Genomic DNA, 21,030 nt, shown 5'->3' on the forward strand with positions numbered 1-21,030 from the left:
AATGCAACCAATTTTCGTGCCGAAATCGGTTGCATTGTCGGTCGGGCATGCACTTGGCGGCACCAATTTTCATCCAATTTGATTGTAATTGAATCGGATAGTCGATCGGCCGCCAAGTCGCCTGATGTATGGTCACCTTAAGCCTGGTACACACATGCAATTTTCCATGTAATATCAGAGCTTACCTACACAACCTGTTCATAATAGTCAGGATCTGTGGAGCCTCCTACTACACCGAAGCGGTAAAATAAGCCAATCAAAATTGGATGTGTATATCCAGTATCTTCTCAAAAAATTAGCATATTGTGATAAAGTTAATTATTTTCTGTAATGTACTGATTAGACTTTCATATAATTTAGATTCAAATACACACAACTGAAGTAGTTCAAGCCTTTTATTGTTTTAATATTGATGATTTTGGCATACAGCTCATGAAAACCCAAATTTCCTATCTCAAAAAATTAGCATATTTCATCCGACCAATAAAAGAAGTGTTTTTAAAACAAACAAAAAAAGTCAACCTTCAAATAATTATGTTCAGTTATGCACTGGTGGTGCCTCGCCCTCTACCTCTGACAGTCATTGTGCAATAATATACAAATACAGTAAAAAGTAAAAAAAAAAAAAAGTGGAAGAGGGCGGGAAAGGGTGTAAACTTTAATAAAGTCTGTGTTGGTGGTGACTGGTGTTGAGTGACAACGAAAGTGTTTTTAAATTAAAAAAAAAAAAATAGTATGTAGTAGTACTACTACTAACAGCAGTAGTGTAATCTACAGTACTAACTAACTCGTGTGACTGACAGTGACAAAGTCAGTCACACACGGTCAGATGCAATCAATAGGGTCAGGCAGATGACAGTCACAGGTCACAACTGCTGGCCTGTGATGTAACTTATTTATTACACAGTACAGAAGCTAATAAAATCACACACTAACAGAACAAAAAATTAACTGTACAGGTATAATAGTACACAGGTAACTAATAAATACGTAGCGTACTACACAATAACTAAGTCGTGCGGCAGACAGTGGGTGACATAAAGTCGGTGACACACGGTCGGACACAGTCAATCAATAGGGTTGGGCAGATGACTGTCTGTCACAGATCACAACAGATGCTGGCCTGTACACAGTCAGTAACTAACTATTAACTAGTCTAACAAAGTACTGAAGCTAATAAACTAACAGACCACAGCAGTACAAATTAACTAAACTAGTACACAACTAACTATAATCCCTAACCTACCTAAGCTAGTAGTAGGCTAAGGCTACCTAGGCAAGCAGGCCTAGCCTGTGCACAGACTAAAACTAGCCTACCACAGTATATAGTATATACACTAGCTGACTAAAAACAATCAAATTACTATTTAACTATTAAAGAGTACAATCAATGTGTTTAGGAGGTGATTAGGAAGCAAAACGCTAGGTTTAGCACAAGAAGCACTTGCTCAGAGACACGCAGCAGCACTGGAGATACTCTCAGTACCGCTCGCTCAGTCACACAGCAAGGATGGGCTCTGCAACATGGCCGCCGCCTTATATAGAGGAGGGGAGGGCCTTGCTCCCCTCCTCTGGTTGCCAGGGCCTCGGCTGGAGGACTTCTGATTGGCCCAATGACGTCATCCCCGAGTCGGTACAAAAATCATCCGACACCTCAGTTTATGAACCCACCGACTCCAGCTACCCAAAATGACTCACTCTCAGTCCTCGACTCCTTAGTCTAATACTTACCAGGGCTGTGTATTTGGTTCAAATATACTCAGACTCCTCGGTTTATGAAACATCCGACTTCAGGTACCCAGAAGGGCTCCATCTCCACAGCCCTGCCCCTAAAGTAAGTATGGGATTTTTTTTTTATTTCTGATTTTTTTTTTTTTTTTTTTTTTTTTTTTTTTTTTTTTTTTACATGATCTTTGGCTTGGGTACACTTTGTTTTTAATCTCTGGCAGATTTTATGGCGTGGTTAACCTGTTGGAACGGAGGGGAAATTTTACGTTTGTAGTGTGCTGTGGAAGATGTCATTGCTGCATAGTCCTTAAACTACAGCTGCACTTTAAGAAGTTTTGTAATGACTATGCAGGATGTCCGTTTGTCATCTGTTACGTCACTTGCATCTTAGTGTTTATGGGTTATTCATAAATGCTATGATTTTGTTCTAAATTCTGACCATGTGGATTGTGTGCAGCTATCACATGATCTTCAGCCAATTAGACAGAGATTGTGAAATCTTTTTAAACTTGTTTGCTTGCCCGATTGTGTTTCTGCTTTTTGCCATAAAAAAAAAAAAGTCTGAAGGTGAACCCCAGGTGAGAGGGATATGGAGGCTTCCATATTTTTCCTTTTAAACAATTCAACTTGCCCAGCTGTACCCCTGATCTTGTGTCTAATAATTTTAGCTTTTAGCCATAGATCCTGCACAAGCATGCAGATCAGGTGCTCTGACTCATGTCTGACTGGATCAGCTGCATGCTTGTTTCATGGTTGTGGCTCAGACAATAGTGATACCAGAAGATGAGCAAGACTGCCAGGAAACTGGTATTGTTTATAAGAAAATAAATGTCAGCCTTCATATCACATTCACCTCCAGGGTAACTGCTTGTGACTTGCCTCCTGACCCTGCGAGCACTTTGAGACCATTACAGTGAGCCAGTCTGATCTGCATGCTTGTTCAGGGTCTATGGCTAAACGTATAAGAAGAGTATCTGCAGGACAACTAGGCAACTGGTATTGTTTAAAGCGGACCTGAACTCAGAACTTCCTCTCTGCTCTAAAAGATACGCAACATCATAATATTTGAAGAAAAACATTTTTTGTTACATGTGATACAAATCCTGCAATAGATCTGCAGTGTGTCTATTTGGGGTTAACATAGACATAGGGTTAACATCCTGTGTTTACAAATTAGCAGCTCCATGTGGCAGAGGCAATTTATAAGCTGACACAGCTGAAGAGATCAAATTACAGTGGTGATTAGTCAAAGATGAGGGGGAATTAGGCAGGCTAAATCCTTATAAATACATACAGGGTTAACATGAATTCCTTCTGTCCTATGCAAGAGTGCAGGTCCACTTTTAAAAGGAAATAAATATGGCAGCCTTAATTCAGATGTCCTTTAAGGTGCGTACACACGTCTGATTTGTGCAAACGACCCGTCGATTGGACGTCCAAACGGCCGATCGTTCGGACGTCAAATCGGGTGTGTGTACAGTCTGTCGTTCAGCTGATAAGAGCTGTACGACAGACTGTACACACGCCCGATTTGACGTCCGAACGACCTATCGTAAGCGCAAATCAGATTTGTGTATGTACTTTAAATGCACCCTGAAGTGAAATTACACAGAGGTTAACAATTGTATCTATATTCCTAATCCTTAAAGGAGTTATCCAGGCATTATTAGGCAAAATAAGTGCTACTTACCCAGGGCTTCGTCCAGCCCCAAGCTGCACGCATGTCCCTCGCCGCAGTTCTGCCCGCAGCTGTTCGCCTCCTCTGCCTCCCGGTCCGCAAGGATGAGGTCAGGCCGACCTGGAGGTCAGCCTGTACTGCGTCTGCGTGAGCGCCGCTGTCAATCACCTCCAGGTCGGCCTGACGTCATCACCGCGAACCGGGAGACAGAGGAGGCGAACAGCTGCGGGCAGAACTGCGGCGAGGGACATGCTTGGGGCTGGACGGAGCTCCGGGTAAATGGCACTTATTTGCCTAATAATGCCTGATAACTCCTTTTTAATCGGACATTTTTAAAATCCCATAATCTTATTTTGTATCTAAATATTAAGAATGTAAGTTCAGTACTTATCAGCTCCCATACAGACAAATCTTCCCCCCCCCCCCCCCCCCCATAACTGTTTCCTGCACTTGTTTCTCAAAATTAGTCATCAGCAAGACTAAAGGTGCCCATATATCAGATGATATACGGGCAGATCGACCAAGAGACAGATCTCTCTCTGATAGAATCTGATCGGAGAGATCTGTTGGCTGCGGAGGGTGCAGACTGTATGTACCTATGTTTATCTTACCATGTCTAGCAACCGCCAGCTAAGAGCCCAAAAAACAGGATATTACTTTGGACGCTTTCTTTTCATTTGTTTGCTTTTCATGCATCATAATGTTGAGAAATTCTGCTTAGACCTAGGTTCCCTACACATGGTATGCTTACCCCAGTGAGTACTTTAGTAAAGGCTCAGGGGGAATTTGAGAGGTGTGTGTGTCGCTAGAAAATTGCTTTGTGTGCCTCAGCCTTTAAGCCCAATCTACACAATACAATTCTTTGTGCGATTCGATTGCGATTCTATTTACGATCCGATTAAATCCGACATGTCCGATCGGGATTCAATTTGATTTGCCATTGCAAAACAATGGCAAATTGAATCCCGGTCGGACATGTCGCATTTAATCGGATCGTAAATAGAATCGTAATCGAATCGCACAAAGAATCGTATCGTGTAGATGCGGCTTTAGGATATGTGCTCCTAATCTTTTAATGTGTATGTACTGTATGCTTGTATGTATTATGCATGTTTTAGAACTACTTTTTTATTTTTTACCTTTTTTTTTCTTTTTCCCTGGAACGTGGCTTAAACAGGAACTCCAGTGAAAATAATGTAATAAAAAAGTGCTTCATTTTTACAATAATTATGTATAAATTATTTAGTCAGTGTTTGCCCATTGTAAAATCTTTTCTCTCCCTGATTTACATTTTGGCATTCATCACATGGTGACATTTTTACTGCTGGCAGGTGATGTCAGTGGAAGGAGATGCTGCTGTCTTTGGCAGTTAAAAACAGCTGTACACAGCTGTTATTTCCAGGGCTGTGGAGTCGGAGTCTGGGCAATTTTGGGTGCCTGGAGTCGGGAGCAGTCTGTACTGCTGCAAAAGTGTAGAATTAGCCCTGCTATGCATGACTATAGCAACGTGCAGCGGTATGCGATCTGGATGGCAAGCCACTGAAGAAATGGGAAGCGTTTCCCCGTGCAGTTAGCATGCAGAGAAACGCTGCAGATTCAGCCCAGATCTGGATGTAGTGGAAACAATCCCTTATGGTTTACCTCCGGTTCCGTTTAAACTGGTGTTAGGGACTTTCTGATTGTAAGGGCTTAGCTTTTGCTGCTTGGCTCATGACCCTGTATCACACCTTTTACTATGTAAGCTAGGCCTGAATGATTTTAGGAAAAAATTGATTGATTTCTGCTTGAAATGGCTATTTCAATTCACGAATTCCTTCAAATCAAACTTTGTTTCCTCTCTGTGGCTCTGTGCCCCCTTGGTCTCTCTGTGGGCCCCCCTCTGGGTCTCTCTGTGGGCCCCCCTCTGGGTCTCTCTGTGGGCCCCCCTCTGGGTCTCTCTGTGGGCCCCCCTCTGGGTCTCTCTGTGGGCCCCCCTCTGGGTCTCTCTGTGCCTCTCTGTCCACCAAGCTTCGGCAGTGCTGGACATACCGTCCAGCGATGCGCGTCTATCCATTTCGCCTCCTGCAGGTTCTAATGCACAGCATATTTCCTGTATGTCATGTGACATACAGGAACCAGGAAGTATGATGTGCAAAAGAGCCGTCAAGAGGACGGACAGCGTTGGACTTGTGCAGAAGGTATGTCCAGCACCGCCGATGCTGCGGGCCGCGCGCGCGCCAGGACTTGGGGGAAGTTTGAAGCCGCTTCTTCAAACTTCCCCATGCAGAAATTATGTAATTGTGAAAAATCGCTATTTTGACTATTCCGAAATCATGATCTTGGTGATCGCAGTTTTGGTTTGAATTCGATTTATCATAGTCTCACCTGTGTATGTTGTGCAGGTTTTGGTGTGGCTTCCTGTAGCAGTTTGAGATATTGCTGGATCAGCAGAGGGGAATTTGGGGTGATGTAGAAAACCCCTCAGCTCACACATGTGAAATTATAGACAGGAAGCTTGGCTTGGTGGTAGAGTATTATATAGATAGCAGCAGTAAGTACAGTGTTACAGAGGGGATTGTTCAGTGTCAGTTGTGGTGGTTTCACACGCCTCTGTCTAGCCAGTTCTGTATCCTGAGAAGGGTCATCACCTATTGTAAGGACCTTCCTCTCAAGTAAATCGCCCATGTTAGGCAGAATAGCTGATTAGTTATTGAGCTTTTTTTATTTTCCTGTTGAAGTCTGAGTCATTAAATTGAGAATTTAGAAATCGCCTCTTTGCTTATTGAAAGTCCCTGTCCAGCTTCAAGGATATATATGTATATGTATGTATGTATGTATGTATGTATTATATAATTTATTTTTTTTTTTTCATTTACTAAACCCCTCCTTCCCTCTGTAGTCACTTAACTTGTGTTCAACGAATTAAAAATGCTGCTTAAGGCACACTGCAAATCCGATTTGCAATTCCGATTTTCCCTGGATGCTATTAAAGCAAAGAAAATGCAGAAAAAAAGACAGCATACAGTACTGATTAAAAATCGTAAATCGGAATTGCATGTTAAAATCGATTAAAAACCACAAATCTGAAGTGCAAGAGGTCTAATACCCTTTTTTCTTTTTTTTTATTTATTTATTTTTTTTATTTAAAAGGCTAAACGGAAATCAAAGTTGAAAGGTATATGGAGGCTGACATATTTGTTTCCTATGAAAGTGGACCTGAACTCAGAACATCTTCTCTGCTCTAAAAGAAAAAGATACACAACAGCATAATTACCTTTAAACAAAAAACATGTCTTTGTTACAGCTGACACATCCTAAAATAAATCTGCAGTGTTTCTACTCCCCGATTCATGGGAGCAGACATATTGTTTACTGCCTGTGCTTTCACATGAGCTTATCTGCTAAATCTGCCATGGCAGTCATGTGACACAGGGGAGAGATCAAATGACAACTTGTGATTAGACACAAATGAGGGGGAATTAGACAGGCTAAACTCCCTACATACAGGGTGCATTTCTATATGTTTTCCTTCTGTCCTGTGCAAGAATTCCGGTCCACTTTAAAGAATGCACATTACCTGGCTGCCCTGCACATCCGCTGCCTCTAATATGTTAAAGGGAACCCTAGGTGAGAGTGATGTGGAGGCTGTCATATTCATTTTCTTTTAAACACTAGTACCCTGGCAGTCTTGCTGATCCTCTGCCTCTAATACTTTTAGCCATAGACCTGAACAAGCATATGCATATTAGGTAGTCTGACTCAGCTGACTCAGATTTTCCTGTATTAGCCATATGCTTGTTGCAGGGTTCTGACTCACACTATGTATGCCAGAAGATCAACAGGGCTATTGTTTGTTTTCAAGGAAATAAAAATGTCAGCCTCCATATCAAGCATGCACATCAGATGTCTGTTATCTGACAAGATTAGCTGCATACTTAATTCAGGTGTGATTTACACCCCACTGACCAGAAAGATCAGCAGGACTGCCAGGCAACCTGTAAGGAAATATGGCAGCTTCTATAGGTCTCGCACCTCATATTATTTTTAAAGGGTATATGATGTGACATATGACGTGAGAGAAGTGTATGTACAGTCTCAGTCCTACTTAGAGCAGACAGGCTGTTTGCTGTCTGTCATTTGACAGCACAGGAAAAAGGTGAAAGGCTGTGATGCCTGGGTGGCAGTGGAAAGGTGGCAGTGGCTATTGGTGGAATAATTCATACAGTCACAATTGTTGTGAAATTAATACAGTATTATGCTATGATTTTTTTATAGTTATTTTGAGGTTTGGAGGGCTTTGAACACACAAGTTTCAAGGGGGATAATTGTAAGTGCAGCTCCGACTTGTTTTGGACTTTTTCCAGATCACCCCATGAACCCTCCTAATCTCGGGGAAAAATTGTGTTGGTGAGGGCGTGGCTGTTCAGGGAAAGGATTGGAAAGAGTTAAAAGGAAATAAATATGGCAGCCTGGAGAGAAATACACCCTGTATGTATTTAGAGAGTTTAGCCTGTCAATTGCCCCTTTTCTGTGACTAAGCACAAATTGTAATTTGACCCCTCAGATGTGTCAGCTGACTGCCACGACAGATATCTCATTTGGAAACACAGGATGTTAATATGTCTGCTTCCAAGAAAGCAGGTTAGCAAGTAAACTAATTGCAGATTTATTGCAGGATTTGTATCAGCTGTTATAGATGTTTTTCTTTAAAGGTTAGTATGCTGTTGCGTATCTTTTAGAGCAGACAGGAAGTAGTGCATTCAGGTCCGCATTAAGTGCACTTTAAAGGGAACCTGAAGTGAGAGGCAAATGAAGGCTGCCATATTTATTTCCCTTTGAACAATACAAGTTGCCTGGCAGCCGTGCTGATCTATTTGGCTGCAGTAGTGTCTGAATCACACTCATGAAACTAATCCAGTCAGTTGTTTTTTTTGGCAGAAACTCATGATCTGCTGCATGTTTGTTCAGGGTCTATGGCAAAGTGTATTAGAAGCAGAGGATCAGCAGGATAGCCAGGCAACTGATATTTAATAGGAAATAAATATGGCAGTGTCATTCTCACTTCAGGTTCCCTTTAAGAGACCTACCCTAGAGCCTATCGAGGAGTAGTAGAGTACAATATTACAAATTAGAAAGTTGTGATACTTGGCCATACTCCAGGGACGTCCCAGGGCTGCTGAGTAATAATGGGCAATACAGCATAACTATAACAAGCTACTACAAGGGTGTGACCACTGCAAGATATGAAGGGAGTGCCATGTAGACACGGCCACAGAATGGCACAGTGCACATCTCAACATCAGTAAATGGAGGTACTCATTTAAAGAGAATCTGTACTCACAAATTCTAAAAAGCATACCATTCTATTCATTATGTTCTCCTAGGCCCCTCTCTGCCATTTCCGCCACTCCCCGCCGCGATCCTGGGTTTTAATCGTGTGTGTGTGTGTGTGTGTGTGCGTGCGCGTGCGTGCGCGTGCGTGCGCGTGTGTGCGTGCGCGTGTGTGCGCGCGCGCGTGCGTGCGTGCGTGCGTGTGCGTGCACGTGTGTGTGCGTGCACGTGTGTGTGCGTGCACGTGTGTGTGCGTGCACGTGTGTGTGTGCACGTGTGTGTGTGCACGTGTGTGTGTGTGCACGTGTGTGTGTGCACGTGTGTGTGCGTGCGTGCGTGCGTGCGTGCGTGCGTGCATATACGCACACTGTTGTAATTAATCTTCTTAGTTAGCCTGGCTACTTTCTGGTACTGGAGAGGGAAGCTTGTTATCTCTGCTTCTCACTGATTGGCTGGCTGAGGGCTGTTCAGTGTGACATGAGACTGAGAAGGGAAATGCACCTCATCCATCTGCAGAAGCTGCTGAAATATGATCCTTGTGCTCAGATGTGTTTACAAAGCAAGCTAGATATGACAGTGCAGTTTCTAGGTTGGGGGAAAAAAAAGAGTAAGGGATCAGTTGACATCCGGATTAGCTTCAGTCTGAGGCAGTAAAGATGGAAAATGCCTAGAACAGTTTTCTCTTTATTTACTATATAAAATTAATTGTGGGAAGGTAGTGGAGCACTCAGTATCACTAGATGTGCCTCGGTGGAACCAGCTACACTCTGGATCGCTTTGCAATATTTAAGAATAAGGTAAACCGGCACCATCCATGTAGTTTTGCACTTATATTTTCTTATATTCAGCATAGCAGCAATCATAGCAACGTTTCAGGGCAGCCGCCCCTTTATCAAGCTGTGCTGTCTGTGAACAAATGACAGCTGACATAATGCACCTTTATATACACAGCATGTGCAATAGATGACCAATTACAATAGTGATGCATGAATTAGCCAATCACATTGGTCCGGCTCTATGCGGACCTGACGGGGAACTTACTGAGTCACATTCAATAGGTACGTTCAAACATGGACTACACCCTCCCCCTCACCAATGGCAGCAGACTCACCAGATCTGCCCCAGGCTAGGTCACTATGAGCGTTACACCCACTGCTGCCATTGGTGGGGGGGTGTAGTTCATGTTTGAACGTACCTATTGAATGTGACTCAGTAAGTTCCCCATCAGGTTCGCATAGAGCCGGACCAATGTGATTGGCTAATTCATGTATCACTATTGTGATTGGTCACTTATTGTACATGCTGTGTATATTAAAGAGAAACTCCGACCAAGAATTGAGCTTTACCCCAATCAGTAGCTGATGCCCCCTTTTACATGAGAAATCTATTCCTTTTCACAAACAGACTATCAGGGGGTGCTGTATGGCTGATATTGTGGTGAAACCCCTCCCACAAGAAACTCTTGAGTACGTACTCCTGGCAGTTTCCTGTCTGTGAACCTCGTTGCATTGTGGGAAATAGCATACAGCAGCTACATCACCTGCCAACAGTAAAAATATCACCATGTAATGTCAGAATGTAAATCAGGGATTTAAAAGATTTTACAATGGGCAAACACTGAGTAAATCATTTATACATAATCATTGTAAAAATGAAGCACTTTTCATTACGTTATTTTCCCTGGAGTTCCTCTTTAAGGTGCATTATGTCAGTTGTCATTTGTTCAGACAGCACAGCTTGATAAAGGGGAGGCTGCCCTGAAACGTTGCTATGATTGCTGCTGTGCTGAATATAAGAAAATAAAAGTGGCAAAACCACATCGGATGGTGCCGGTTTACCTTATTCTCTATATAAAATTCATTAAAATCAGAACAATACATACCGTGTTTCCGTGAATTTAAGATCTCCCTGTTAAGCCCTAGCATATGTTTCGAGTATATTTAACCACTTAACGACCACCCCCAGCCGATGGGCGGCGGCAAAGTCCGGGCCCAAACGACCGCAATACGCCCATCGGCGGGGGCGGCTGCGGGAGTAGCTATGCGGCGATCGCGTCATTCGTGACGCGATCAGCCGCCGGGGACTGGCTCCGCCCCCCGTTCGCCGTAACCCGCCGGCCGTTCGGAAGCGCCGGCGGGTTACTGGCATCCGGATCGCCGCTGCAACAGTGTATAATAGGCTTTGTAATGTATACAAAGCCTATTATACTGGCTGCCTCCTGCCCTGGTGGTCCCAGTGTCCGAGGGACCACCAGGGCAGGCTGCAGCCACCCTAGTCTGCACCAAACACACTGATTTCCCCCCCCCCTGCCCCCTGATCGCCCACAGCACCCCTCAGACCCCCCCCTGCCCACCCCCCAGACCACTGTTTGCACCCAGTCACCCTCCTAATCACCCATCAATCACTCCCTGTCACTATCTGTCAACGCTATTTTTTTTTTAAGTCCCTAATCTGCCCCCTACTCCCTCCTGATCACCCCCCCACCCCTCAGATTCTCCCCAGACCCCCCCCCAGACCCCCCCCCCCCCCCCCCGTGTACTGTATGCATCTATCCCCCCTGATCACCTGTCAATCACCTGTCAATCACCCGTCAATCACCCCCTGTCACTGCCACCCATCAATCAGCCCCTGATCTGCCCCTTGCGGGCAATCTGATCACCCCCCCACACCAATAGATCGCCCGCAGATCCGACATCAGATCACCTCCCAAATCCATTGTTTACATCTATTCTCTCCTCTAAACACCCACTAATTACCCATCAATCACCCCCTATCACCACCTGTCACTGTTACCCATCAGATTAGACCCTAATCTGCCCCTTGCGGGCACCCAATCACCTGCCCACACGCTCAGATTGCCCTCAGACCCCCCCCTTATCAATTCGCCCGTGCAATATTTACATCTGTTATTCCGGGTAATAACCCACTGATCACCTGTCAATCACCCATCAATCACCCCCTGTCACTGCCACCCATCAATCACCCCCTGTCACTGCCACCCATCAATCAGCCCCTAACCTGCCCCTTGCGGGCAATCTGATCACCCCCCCACACCAATAGATCGCCCGCAGATCCGACATCAGATCACCTCCCAAATCCATTGTTTACATCTATTCTCTCCTCTAAACACCCACTAATTACCCATCAATCACCCCCTATCACCACCTGTCACTGTTACCCATCAGATTAGACCCTAATCTGCCCCTTGCGGGCACCCAATCACCTGCCCACACGCTCAGATTGCCCTCAGACCCCCCCCTTATCAATTCGCCCGTGCAATATTTACATCTGTTATTCCGGGTAATAACCCACTGATCACCTGTCAATCACCCATCAATCACCCCCTGTCACTGCCACCCATCAATCACCCCCAGTCACTGCCACCCATCAATCAGCCCCTAACCTGCCCCTTGCGGGCAATCTGATCACCCACCCACACCAATAGATCGCCCGCAGATCCGACATCAGATCACCTCCCAAATCCATTGTTTACATCTATTCTCTCCTCTAAACACCCACTAATTACCCATCAATCACCCCCTATCACCACCTGTCACTGTTACCCATCAGATTAGACCCTAATCTGCCCCTTGCGGGCACCCAATCACCCGCCCACACGCTCAGATTGCCCTCAGACCCCCCCCCCCTTATCAATTTGCCCGTGCAATATTTACATCTGTTATTCCGGGTAATAACCCACTGATCACCTGTCAATCACCCATCAATCACCCCCTGTCACTGCCACCCATCAATCACCCCCTGTCACTGCCACCCATCAATCAGCCCCTAACCTGCCCCTTGCGGGCAATCTGATCACCCACCCACACCAATAGATCGCCCGCAGATCCGACATCAGATCACCTCCCAAATCCATTGTTTACATCTATTCTCTCCTCTAAACACCCACTAATTACCCATCAATCACCCCCTATCACCACCTGTCACTGTTACCCATCAGATTAGACCCTAATCTGCCCCTTGCGGGCACCCAATCACCCGCCCACACCTCAGAACGCCCTCAGACCCCAGCCCTGATCACCTCGCCAGTGCATTGCTTGCATCTATTTCCCCCCTCTAATCACACCTTGAGACACCCATCAATCACCTCCTGTCACCCCCTAGCACACCTACCCATCAGATCAGGCCCTAATTTGCCCCGTGTGGGCTCCTGATCACTCGGCCAAACCCTCAGATCCCCCTCAGACCCCCTTCCGATCACCTCCCCAGTGCATTGATTGCATCTATTTTCCCCTCTAACCGCCCCCTGAGACACCCATCAATCACCTCCTGTCACCCCCCTAGCACTCCTATCCATCAGATCAGGCCCAATACATCCTGTCATCTAAGAGGCCACCCTGCTTATGACCGATTCCACAAAATTTGCCCCCTCATAGACCACCTGTCATCAAAATTTGCAGATGCTTATACCCCTGAACAGTCATTTTGAGAAATTTGGTTTCCAGACTACTCACAGTTTTGGGCCCGTAAAATGCCAGGGCAGTATAGGAACCCCACAAGTGACCCCATTTTAGAAAGAAGACACCCCAAGGTATTCTGTTAGGTGTATGATGGGTTCATAGAATATTTTATTTTTTGTCAAAAGTTAGCGGAAATTGGATTGTTATTGTTTTTTTCACAAAGTGTCATTTTTCACTAACTTGTGAGAAAAAATAAAATCTTCTATGAACTCACCATACCCCTAACGGAATACCTTGGGGTGTCTTCTTTCTAAAATGGGGTCACTTGTGGGGTTCCTATACTGCCCTGGCATTTTAGGGGCCCTAAACCGTGAGGAGTAGTCTAGAAAACAAATGCCTCAAAATGACCTGTGAATAGGACGTTGGGCCCCTTAGCGCACCTAGGCTGCAAAAAAGTGTCACACATGTGGTATCGCCATACTCAGGAGAAGTAGTATAATGTGTTTTGTGGTGTATTTTTACACATACCCATGCTGGGTGGGAGAAATCTCTCTGTAAATGGACAATTGTGTGTAAAACAAATAAAAAAATGTGTCATTTACAGAGATATTTCTCCCACCCAGCATGGTTATATGTAAAAATACACCACAAAACACATTATACTACTTCTTCTGAGTACGGCGATACCACATGTGTGACACTTTTTTGCAGCCTAACTGTGCTAAGGGGCCCAAAGTCCAATGAGTACCTTTAGGATTTCACAGGTCATTTTGAGACATTTGGGTTCAAGACTACTCCTCACGGTTTAGGGCCCCTAAAATGCCAGGGCAGTATAGGAACCCCACAAGTGACCCCATTTTAGAAAGAAGACACCCCAAGGTATTCTTTTAGGTGTATGATGAGTTCATAGAAGATTTTATTTTTTGTCACAAGTTAGCGGAAATTGATATGTATTGTTTTTTTTTTCACAAAGTGTCATTTTCCGCTAACTTGTGACAAAAAAAAAATCTTCTATGAACTCACCATACTCCTAACAGAATACCTTGGGGTGTCTTCTTTCTAAAATGGGGTCACTTGTGGGGTTCCTATACTGCCCTGGCATTTTAGGGGCCCTAAACCGTGAGGAGTAGTCTAGAATCCAAATGCCTCAAAATGACCTGTGAATAGGACGTTAGGCCCCTTAGCGCACCTAGGTTGCAAAAAAGTGTCACACATGTGGTATCGCCGTACTCAGAAGAAGTAGTATAATGTGTTTTGGGGTGTATTTTTATACATACCCATGCTGGGTGGGAGAAATCTCTCTGTAAATGGACAATTGTGTGTAAAAAAAATCAAATAATTGTCATTTACAGAGATATTTCTCCCACCCAGCATGGGTATGTGTAAAAATACACCCCAAAACACATTATACTACTTCTCCTGAGTACGGCGGTACCACATGTGTGGCACTTTTTTGCACCCTAAGTGCGCTAAGGGGCCCAAAGTCCAATGAGTACCTTTAGGATTTCACAGGTCATTTTGCCACATTTGGTTTCAAGACTACTCCTCACGGTTTAGGGCCCCTAAAATACCAGGGCAGTATAGGAACCCCACAAATGACTCCATTTTAGAAAGAAGACACCCCAAGGTATTCCGTTAGGAGAATGGCGAGTTCATAGAAGATTTTATTTTTTGTCACAAGTTAGCGGAAAATGACACTTTGTGAAAAAAAACAATTAAAATCAATTTCCGCTAACTTGTGACAAAAAAAAAAAATCTTCTATGAACTCACCATACATCTAACGGAATACCTTGGGGTGTCTTCTTTCTAAAATGGGGTAATTTGTGGGGTTCCTATACTGTCCTGGCATTTTAGGGGCCCTAAACCGTGAGGAGTAGTCTTGAAACGAAATTTCTCAAAATGACCTGTGAAATCCTAAAGGTACTCATTGGACTTTGGGCCCCTTAGCGCAGTTAGGGTGCAAAAAAGTGCCACACATGTGGTATCGCCGTACTCAGGAGAAGTAGTATAATGTGTTTTGGGGTGTATTTTTCCACATACCCATGCTGAGTGGGAGAAATATCTCTATAAATAGACAATTGTGTGTAAAAAAAAATAAAAAAATTGTCATTTACGGAGATATTTCTCCCACCCAGCATGTGTATGTGTAAAAATACACCCCAAAACACATTATACTACTTTTCCTGAGTACGGCAATACCACATGTGTGGCACTTTTTTGCGGCCTAACTGCGCTAAGGGGCCCAAAGTCCAATGAGCATCTTTAGGCTTTACAGGGGTGCTTACAATTAGGCACCCCCCAAATGCCAGGACAGTAAACACACCCCACAAATGACCCCATTCTGGAAAGTAGACACTTCAAGGTATTCAGAGAGGAGCATAGTGAGTCTGTGGCAGATTTCATTTTTTTTTGTCGCAAGTTAGAAGAAATGGAAACTTTTTTTTTTTTTTTTTTTGTCACAAACTGTCATTTTCCGCTAACTTGTGACAAAAAATAAAATCTTCTATGAACTCACCATGCCTCTCACTGAATACTTTGGGATGTCTTCTTTCCAAAATGGGGTCATTTGGGGGGTATTTGTACTATCCTGGAATTTTAGCCCCTCATGAAACATGACAGGTGCGCAGAAAAGTCAGAGATGCTTGAAAATGGGAAAATTCACTTTTGGCACCATAGTTTGTAAACGCTATAACTTTTACCCAATCCAATAAATATACACTGAATGGTTTTTTTTTTATCAAAGACATGTAGCAGAATAACTTTCGCGCTCAAATGTATAGGAAATTTTACTTTATTTGAAAAATGTCAGCACAGAAAGTTAAAAAAGTCATTTTTTTGACAAAATTCATGTCTTTTTTGATGAATATAATAAAAAGTAAAACTCGCAGCAGCAATCAAATAGCATCAAAAGAAAGCTGTATTAGTGACAAGAAAAGGAGGTAAAATTCATTTAGGTGGTAGGTTGTATGACCGAGCAATAAACCGTGAAAGCTGCAGTGGTCTGAATGGAGAAAAAGGCTCTGGTCCTTAAGGGGCGAAAAGACTGTGGTCCTGAAGTGGTTAAAATATAAGACATCCCCCCTAAAATAAGCCCTAGTGAACTGGACCAGGCGGGGACACAGTCTGTGCTAAGGTCTTGCTACCTTCAGCCATCCCCCGACTTTCCCCTCCCCCCGCTCCGCTTGCCCGCTTTACCTTCTCTGTGCCTAGCTCCTAGCCCTTTCCTTAAAGAGACACTGAAGCGAAAAAAAAATGATATAATTAATTGGTTGTGTACTATGAATAATTGCTAGATTAGCAGCAAAGAAAATATTCTCATATTTTTATTTTCAGGTATATAGTGTTTTTTCTAACATTGCATCATTCTATAATATGTGCAGATTACACAACATTCAGTATTCAAAATGATTCTTTCAGAGCAGTCTGTGAACTAATGACCTCTCCTCTGGCAGAGAAAAAGTAAATGGTTCAATAACAGTTGAGATAATAAAAGTCAGAAAACGGCCCTTCTGGGCCTGTTTCCACTACACGCAGATTCTGCATGCAGAAAACTGACTCCAATGAATGCCTATGGGAAATCAGCATCAGAAAAATCACGTTCAGTGGAAACGGGCCCACAGGCTTTCATTGGAGTCAGTTTTCTGCATGCAGAATCTGCGTGTAGTGGAAACAGGCCCTCCAGGGCTTTGACAGTTGTAGAGCTTAATGGCTTTTTTGCATAGAGATAACTGGAGTTTCTTAACTCTTCCTGTACTGGAAACAATTAGACTGAAAAATCTGATCTTAATGTTTTATTTCTTATCTGTACTACACATACAAATCATAATATCATAATTTTTTTTTCGCTTCAGTGTCTCTTTAAGAAAGTCTGATTCCTCCTGCTGTTTATGTCCGGTATAAGGCCTCTTGCACACTACATGCGATTCCGATTTGCGATGTTTAATCGGTACAGCAGGCTGCGTTTCTCTTTTGATAACATACAGGGAAAATCTGATTTGCAGTGTGCAGGGGGCCCGCATTCTAACCGCAGATCAGCGGTGAAAGGCTGCTCATGTAGCCCAGTAACAGCACCGCCCTGTACAGGAAGTAATCCGATCACTTCCTGTATACGACAACGATTACTGGACTGCATTAGCTGCCTTCACCGCTGATCTGTGGTTTGAATTATGCCGGGCATAAACAGCAGGGGGGATCCAACTTTCTTAAGGAGGGGGCCAGGAGCTGGGCACAGATGGTAAAACAGGCGAGTGGGGGAGGGATGGAATCTGCCTATATATGGGGGAAGCTGCCTATATACTAGGGGAATCTGGCTAAATACTAAAGGGGATCTGGCTCGCCCCACAAATATGACTTTCCTGAAAATAAGCCCCAGCACATATTTTAAAAAGAAAAATTAGTATATGTATTTTCAGGGAAACACGGGTATGTAATGTAAGTAAAACCAGTATTTATCTACTTAAAGGGAACCTTAACCCTTATGGTACCTGTGGCTTCCCCATGCCTTCTGCAGCCATCCTGTGCCCTTGCCGGTCCTCGAGCGACCCACTGCAGTGGGTTAGTTTAATTTTCGGCTAACTTAGTCGGCCCTCGGCCAGGCGTATACTTCTTCACCTTCCTGCCCTCAAGCACGTCCTGCGCTGGTCTCGCTTGACAGTGGGAAGAATACACGTGACGAAAATGAAACTAACCTGCGGAGGTGGACCGGAGGACACTTGAGGACCGGCAAGGGCACAGGACGGCTGCAGGGGGCTTGGGGAAGCCCTGGGTACGTGACACTTTTTTTTTTCTTCTTTTCCAGGGTTAGAGGACCCTCATCCAAAAAATAAAAATCCATCAGAGCTGCTGTAATGAAGTTATATTTGCCTCCGGAGTCTTGTCCCACGAAGCCACCTGGAAGACCCTCAATCATTACACTTCCGCTGCTTGGCCCCTCCTCTAAGAAAAAACGCCCGGCAATTTAATGCAGTATATAGCTTGGCGGTTTTTTTGTTTTGTTTTTTTCCCCCTTCAGAGAGACGGGAGGAGGGGCCAAGCAGCGGAAGTGTAGTTGTGCAAGGTCTTCGGGGCAGCTTTGTGGGACAAGACTCCGGAGGTATAACTTTTCATTACAGCAGCGCTGATGGATTTTTTTATTTTTTGTATGGAGGCCCTCCTAGGTTCCCTTTAAAAATGTGTTTTTTTTTGTTTTGTTTTTTTTGTTTTTCTGGGATAGTATGGTTGCCCCTGTTGCTTTAAAGTTATACAGGCCCTTCTCTGTGATGGAGATGCACTGAAATGTTCCTATTTAGAGGGATAAAAGGACAGTGCTGCTGTTGTGGACGGTACAATGTACGATGTCCAAATTTGGAGAAGCGTCTGTCAGATTTCTAACAAATATCTCTCTCCTTTTCCCTGCAGAGTCCTCTTTGGCAGAATGACTTCCGGCCGCATCACTCCAGTAGATCCTGACATGACGGGAAAGCCATGGATGAGATGAGGTAACTGTGGAGCTGTGACGATAACCATTTCTTTTCAATGGATACAAAGTACAAGGAAGACCTCTTCAGGAAGTATGTACAGTTCCACGAGTCCAAACTTGAAGCATCAGACAGCAAGCAGCGAGCCATCAGCGATGATTACCTACGGACTGCCGCTTCGGCCTTACTCAGTCTGCCCAAGATCGATCCCGCTCATCGATTCCGGCTGATCAGGTTCTACGACGTTTGCGAGAACTCTCTGAAATCCCTGCGCACATCCAATCTTCGATCTCTTCACAATGCTGCAGCCATGCTGGAGACCATCGGTATTAACCTGTTCCTTTACCCCTGGAAAAAGGAGTACAAGAATATCAAGGTAAGAACTGCTAATACTTAAAGAACAAACTAGAAACTTAGTGGACAGCACATGGCATACATTCAGTAAACTTCTTGAGACTGATTGTTATTCCATACCAGTGAATAACAATCCAATCCCCCTATATTGCCCCCATCCCATGTTATATCACGGCACACTGCCAGTCCACGTCAAAGGCCTTTCTGAACCAATGAGGCCTAACTAAGGTTCAGTTTATGCAACCGTTATAGGAACTCCAGTGAAAATAATGTAATAAAGTGCTTCATTTTTAAAAGAATTATGTATAAATGATTTAGTCAGTGTTTGCTCATTGTAAAATGATTTACATTCTGGTATTTATAACATGGCGACATTTTTACTGCTGGCAGGTGAAGTCAATGGAAGGATATGCTGCTTGCTTTTTTGGCAGTTGGAAACAGCTGTCATTTCCCACAATGCAACAAGGCTCCCCCAGTGTGATGTCAGAACCATGGTCCTTACATCACACTGTGGGAGGGGTTTTACCACAATATCAGCCATACAGAACCCCCTGATGATCCGTTTGTGAAAAGGAATAGATTTCTCCTGGGAAAGGGGGTATCAGCTACTGATTGGGATTAAGTTCAATCCTTGTTATGGTTTCTCTTTAACCTCCCTGGCGGTAAGCCCGACCTACGCTCGGGCTAGCCGCCGGAGAGGATCACATGGCCCCTAGACTAATAAAATTTGATCTAACTGCTTAAGCTAATGATGCCCCCAAGTCCCTCCGCTCTTCCCTGATCGCCGCCATTATATGTAACCCCCCCAGGGATCCCATGATGGCGAAGCCTCCCAATCATCTCCTGGCTTCGCTATGGGGAGGATCGGGACTGCGCATGACGTCATGTCCAATCGTCGCCATAGCAATGACTGAAGCTAAAGGATGTAGGTGCGTCTCTCGCGGGATCGCGGGCGGGTAAATATTGCCGGCGGCGATTGGGGGGATCAGAGCGGTGCCGGTGAACTTGGGGGCCACAGTTAGCAAGCAAAATGCTAGCTTAAGCAGTTAGATCAAATTTTATTTTAAAAAAGCCACCCGCGGACGCAGCATCTGAAACTGCGTACCGCCAGTGAGGTTAATGCACCATGTTCACCTCTCAGTGGCTGTTGGATAGGCCCAATACCCTGTCAATGACTGCCAAAATTGCCTGGCAGCCACGCACCATGACACCGGCACATGCGAGACCCTACTACATGCACAGGAGGGGAAGCGAAGGATGGTGAGCGCCTGTGGGACATTTTTATACACAGTGACACGTGCGTCTATGCAGGCCAGTGAACAGCTATATTATGTGTAGAATCACTGGGATCTCTATGCCATCATGATTCCTTGTATTCCACGTATGAATTTTGGCAGTCATTATTACAGAATATTGAGCCTATCCAACAGCCCCTGAGAGTTGAACTTGGTGTATTAAGTGGCGCATAACGGTTGCATAAACTGAACTTTAGTTAGACAGCATAGGTTCAGAAAGGCCTTTCTGAAGTGGACTGGCAGTGTGCCGTGATATGACATGGGATGGGCGCAATATAGGGGGATTGGTTGCAATCTGTGATGTGTTCAGAAAATACATTTTATATATGTTACGGCCAGAACCCGAAGTTTGGCCACTTCGCGTTGTGGCTGGCCACTTCGGGTTCTGGCCGGTCTATGTGTGAAGTGGCCACGGCGCTGCGGCCATTGTCTGAAATGAGCCGAATCTTGGCGACTCCGATCATTTTCCCCGGCACTGGCTCCGCCCCCCCGCCTCCCTGCTATCGGCTTTCAGTCGGCCTGAGACACACGAGACCCCGCTCCTCCGAGTCATTCGTGGCTGTAGGAAAGCAGAGCGGGGAGCGCTGCAGACATTGCTTCTGTCAGCACCCGCTCTGCAGGACGAACGTATTCCTGCTTTCCTGCCTCTGCCTTCCTGCAGCCACGAACGACCGCGAAACCAAACTTCGGGTTCTGGGCGTAACACATACACTGGTATGAAATAGCAATGAAATGAGTCTCAAGTAGTTTATTAAAGAACTTGACTCTGAGTTTTGGTTGAGGGATTTCA

General features: G+C 44.6%; 1 protein-coding gene across 1 annotated transcript in view; it reads left to right on the forward strand.

The window, feature by feature from the left end:
* The window catches only part of SPATA2 (spermatogenesis associated 2), a 49,384-nt gene that overhangs the window by 15,751 nt on the left and 12,603 nt on the right, over positions 1 to 21,030 (forward strand). Inside the window, exon 2 of the mRNA XM_068264098.1 lies at positions 18,533 to 18,967. Coding sequence (XP_068120199.1) covers positions 18,650 to 18,967 — 318 coding nt within the window. The 5' untranslated portion in view covers positions 18,533 to 18,649. The remainder of the gene's footprint in view (positions 1 to 18,532; positions 18,968 to 21,030) is intronic.

The sequence above is a fragment of the Hyperolius riggenbachi genome, chromosome 12 (assembly GCF_040937935.1).
Source record: "Hyperolius riggenbachi isolate aHypRig1 chromosome 12, aHypRig1.pri, whole genome shotgun sequence".
NCBI classification, from domain to species: Eukaryota; Metazoa; Chordata; class Amphibia; order Anura; family Hyperoliidae; genus Hyperolius; species Hyperolius riggenbachi.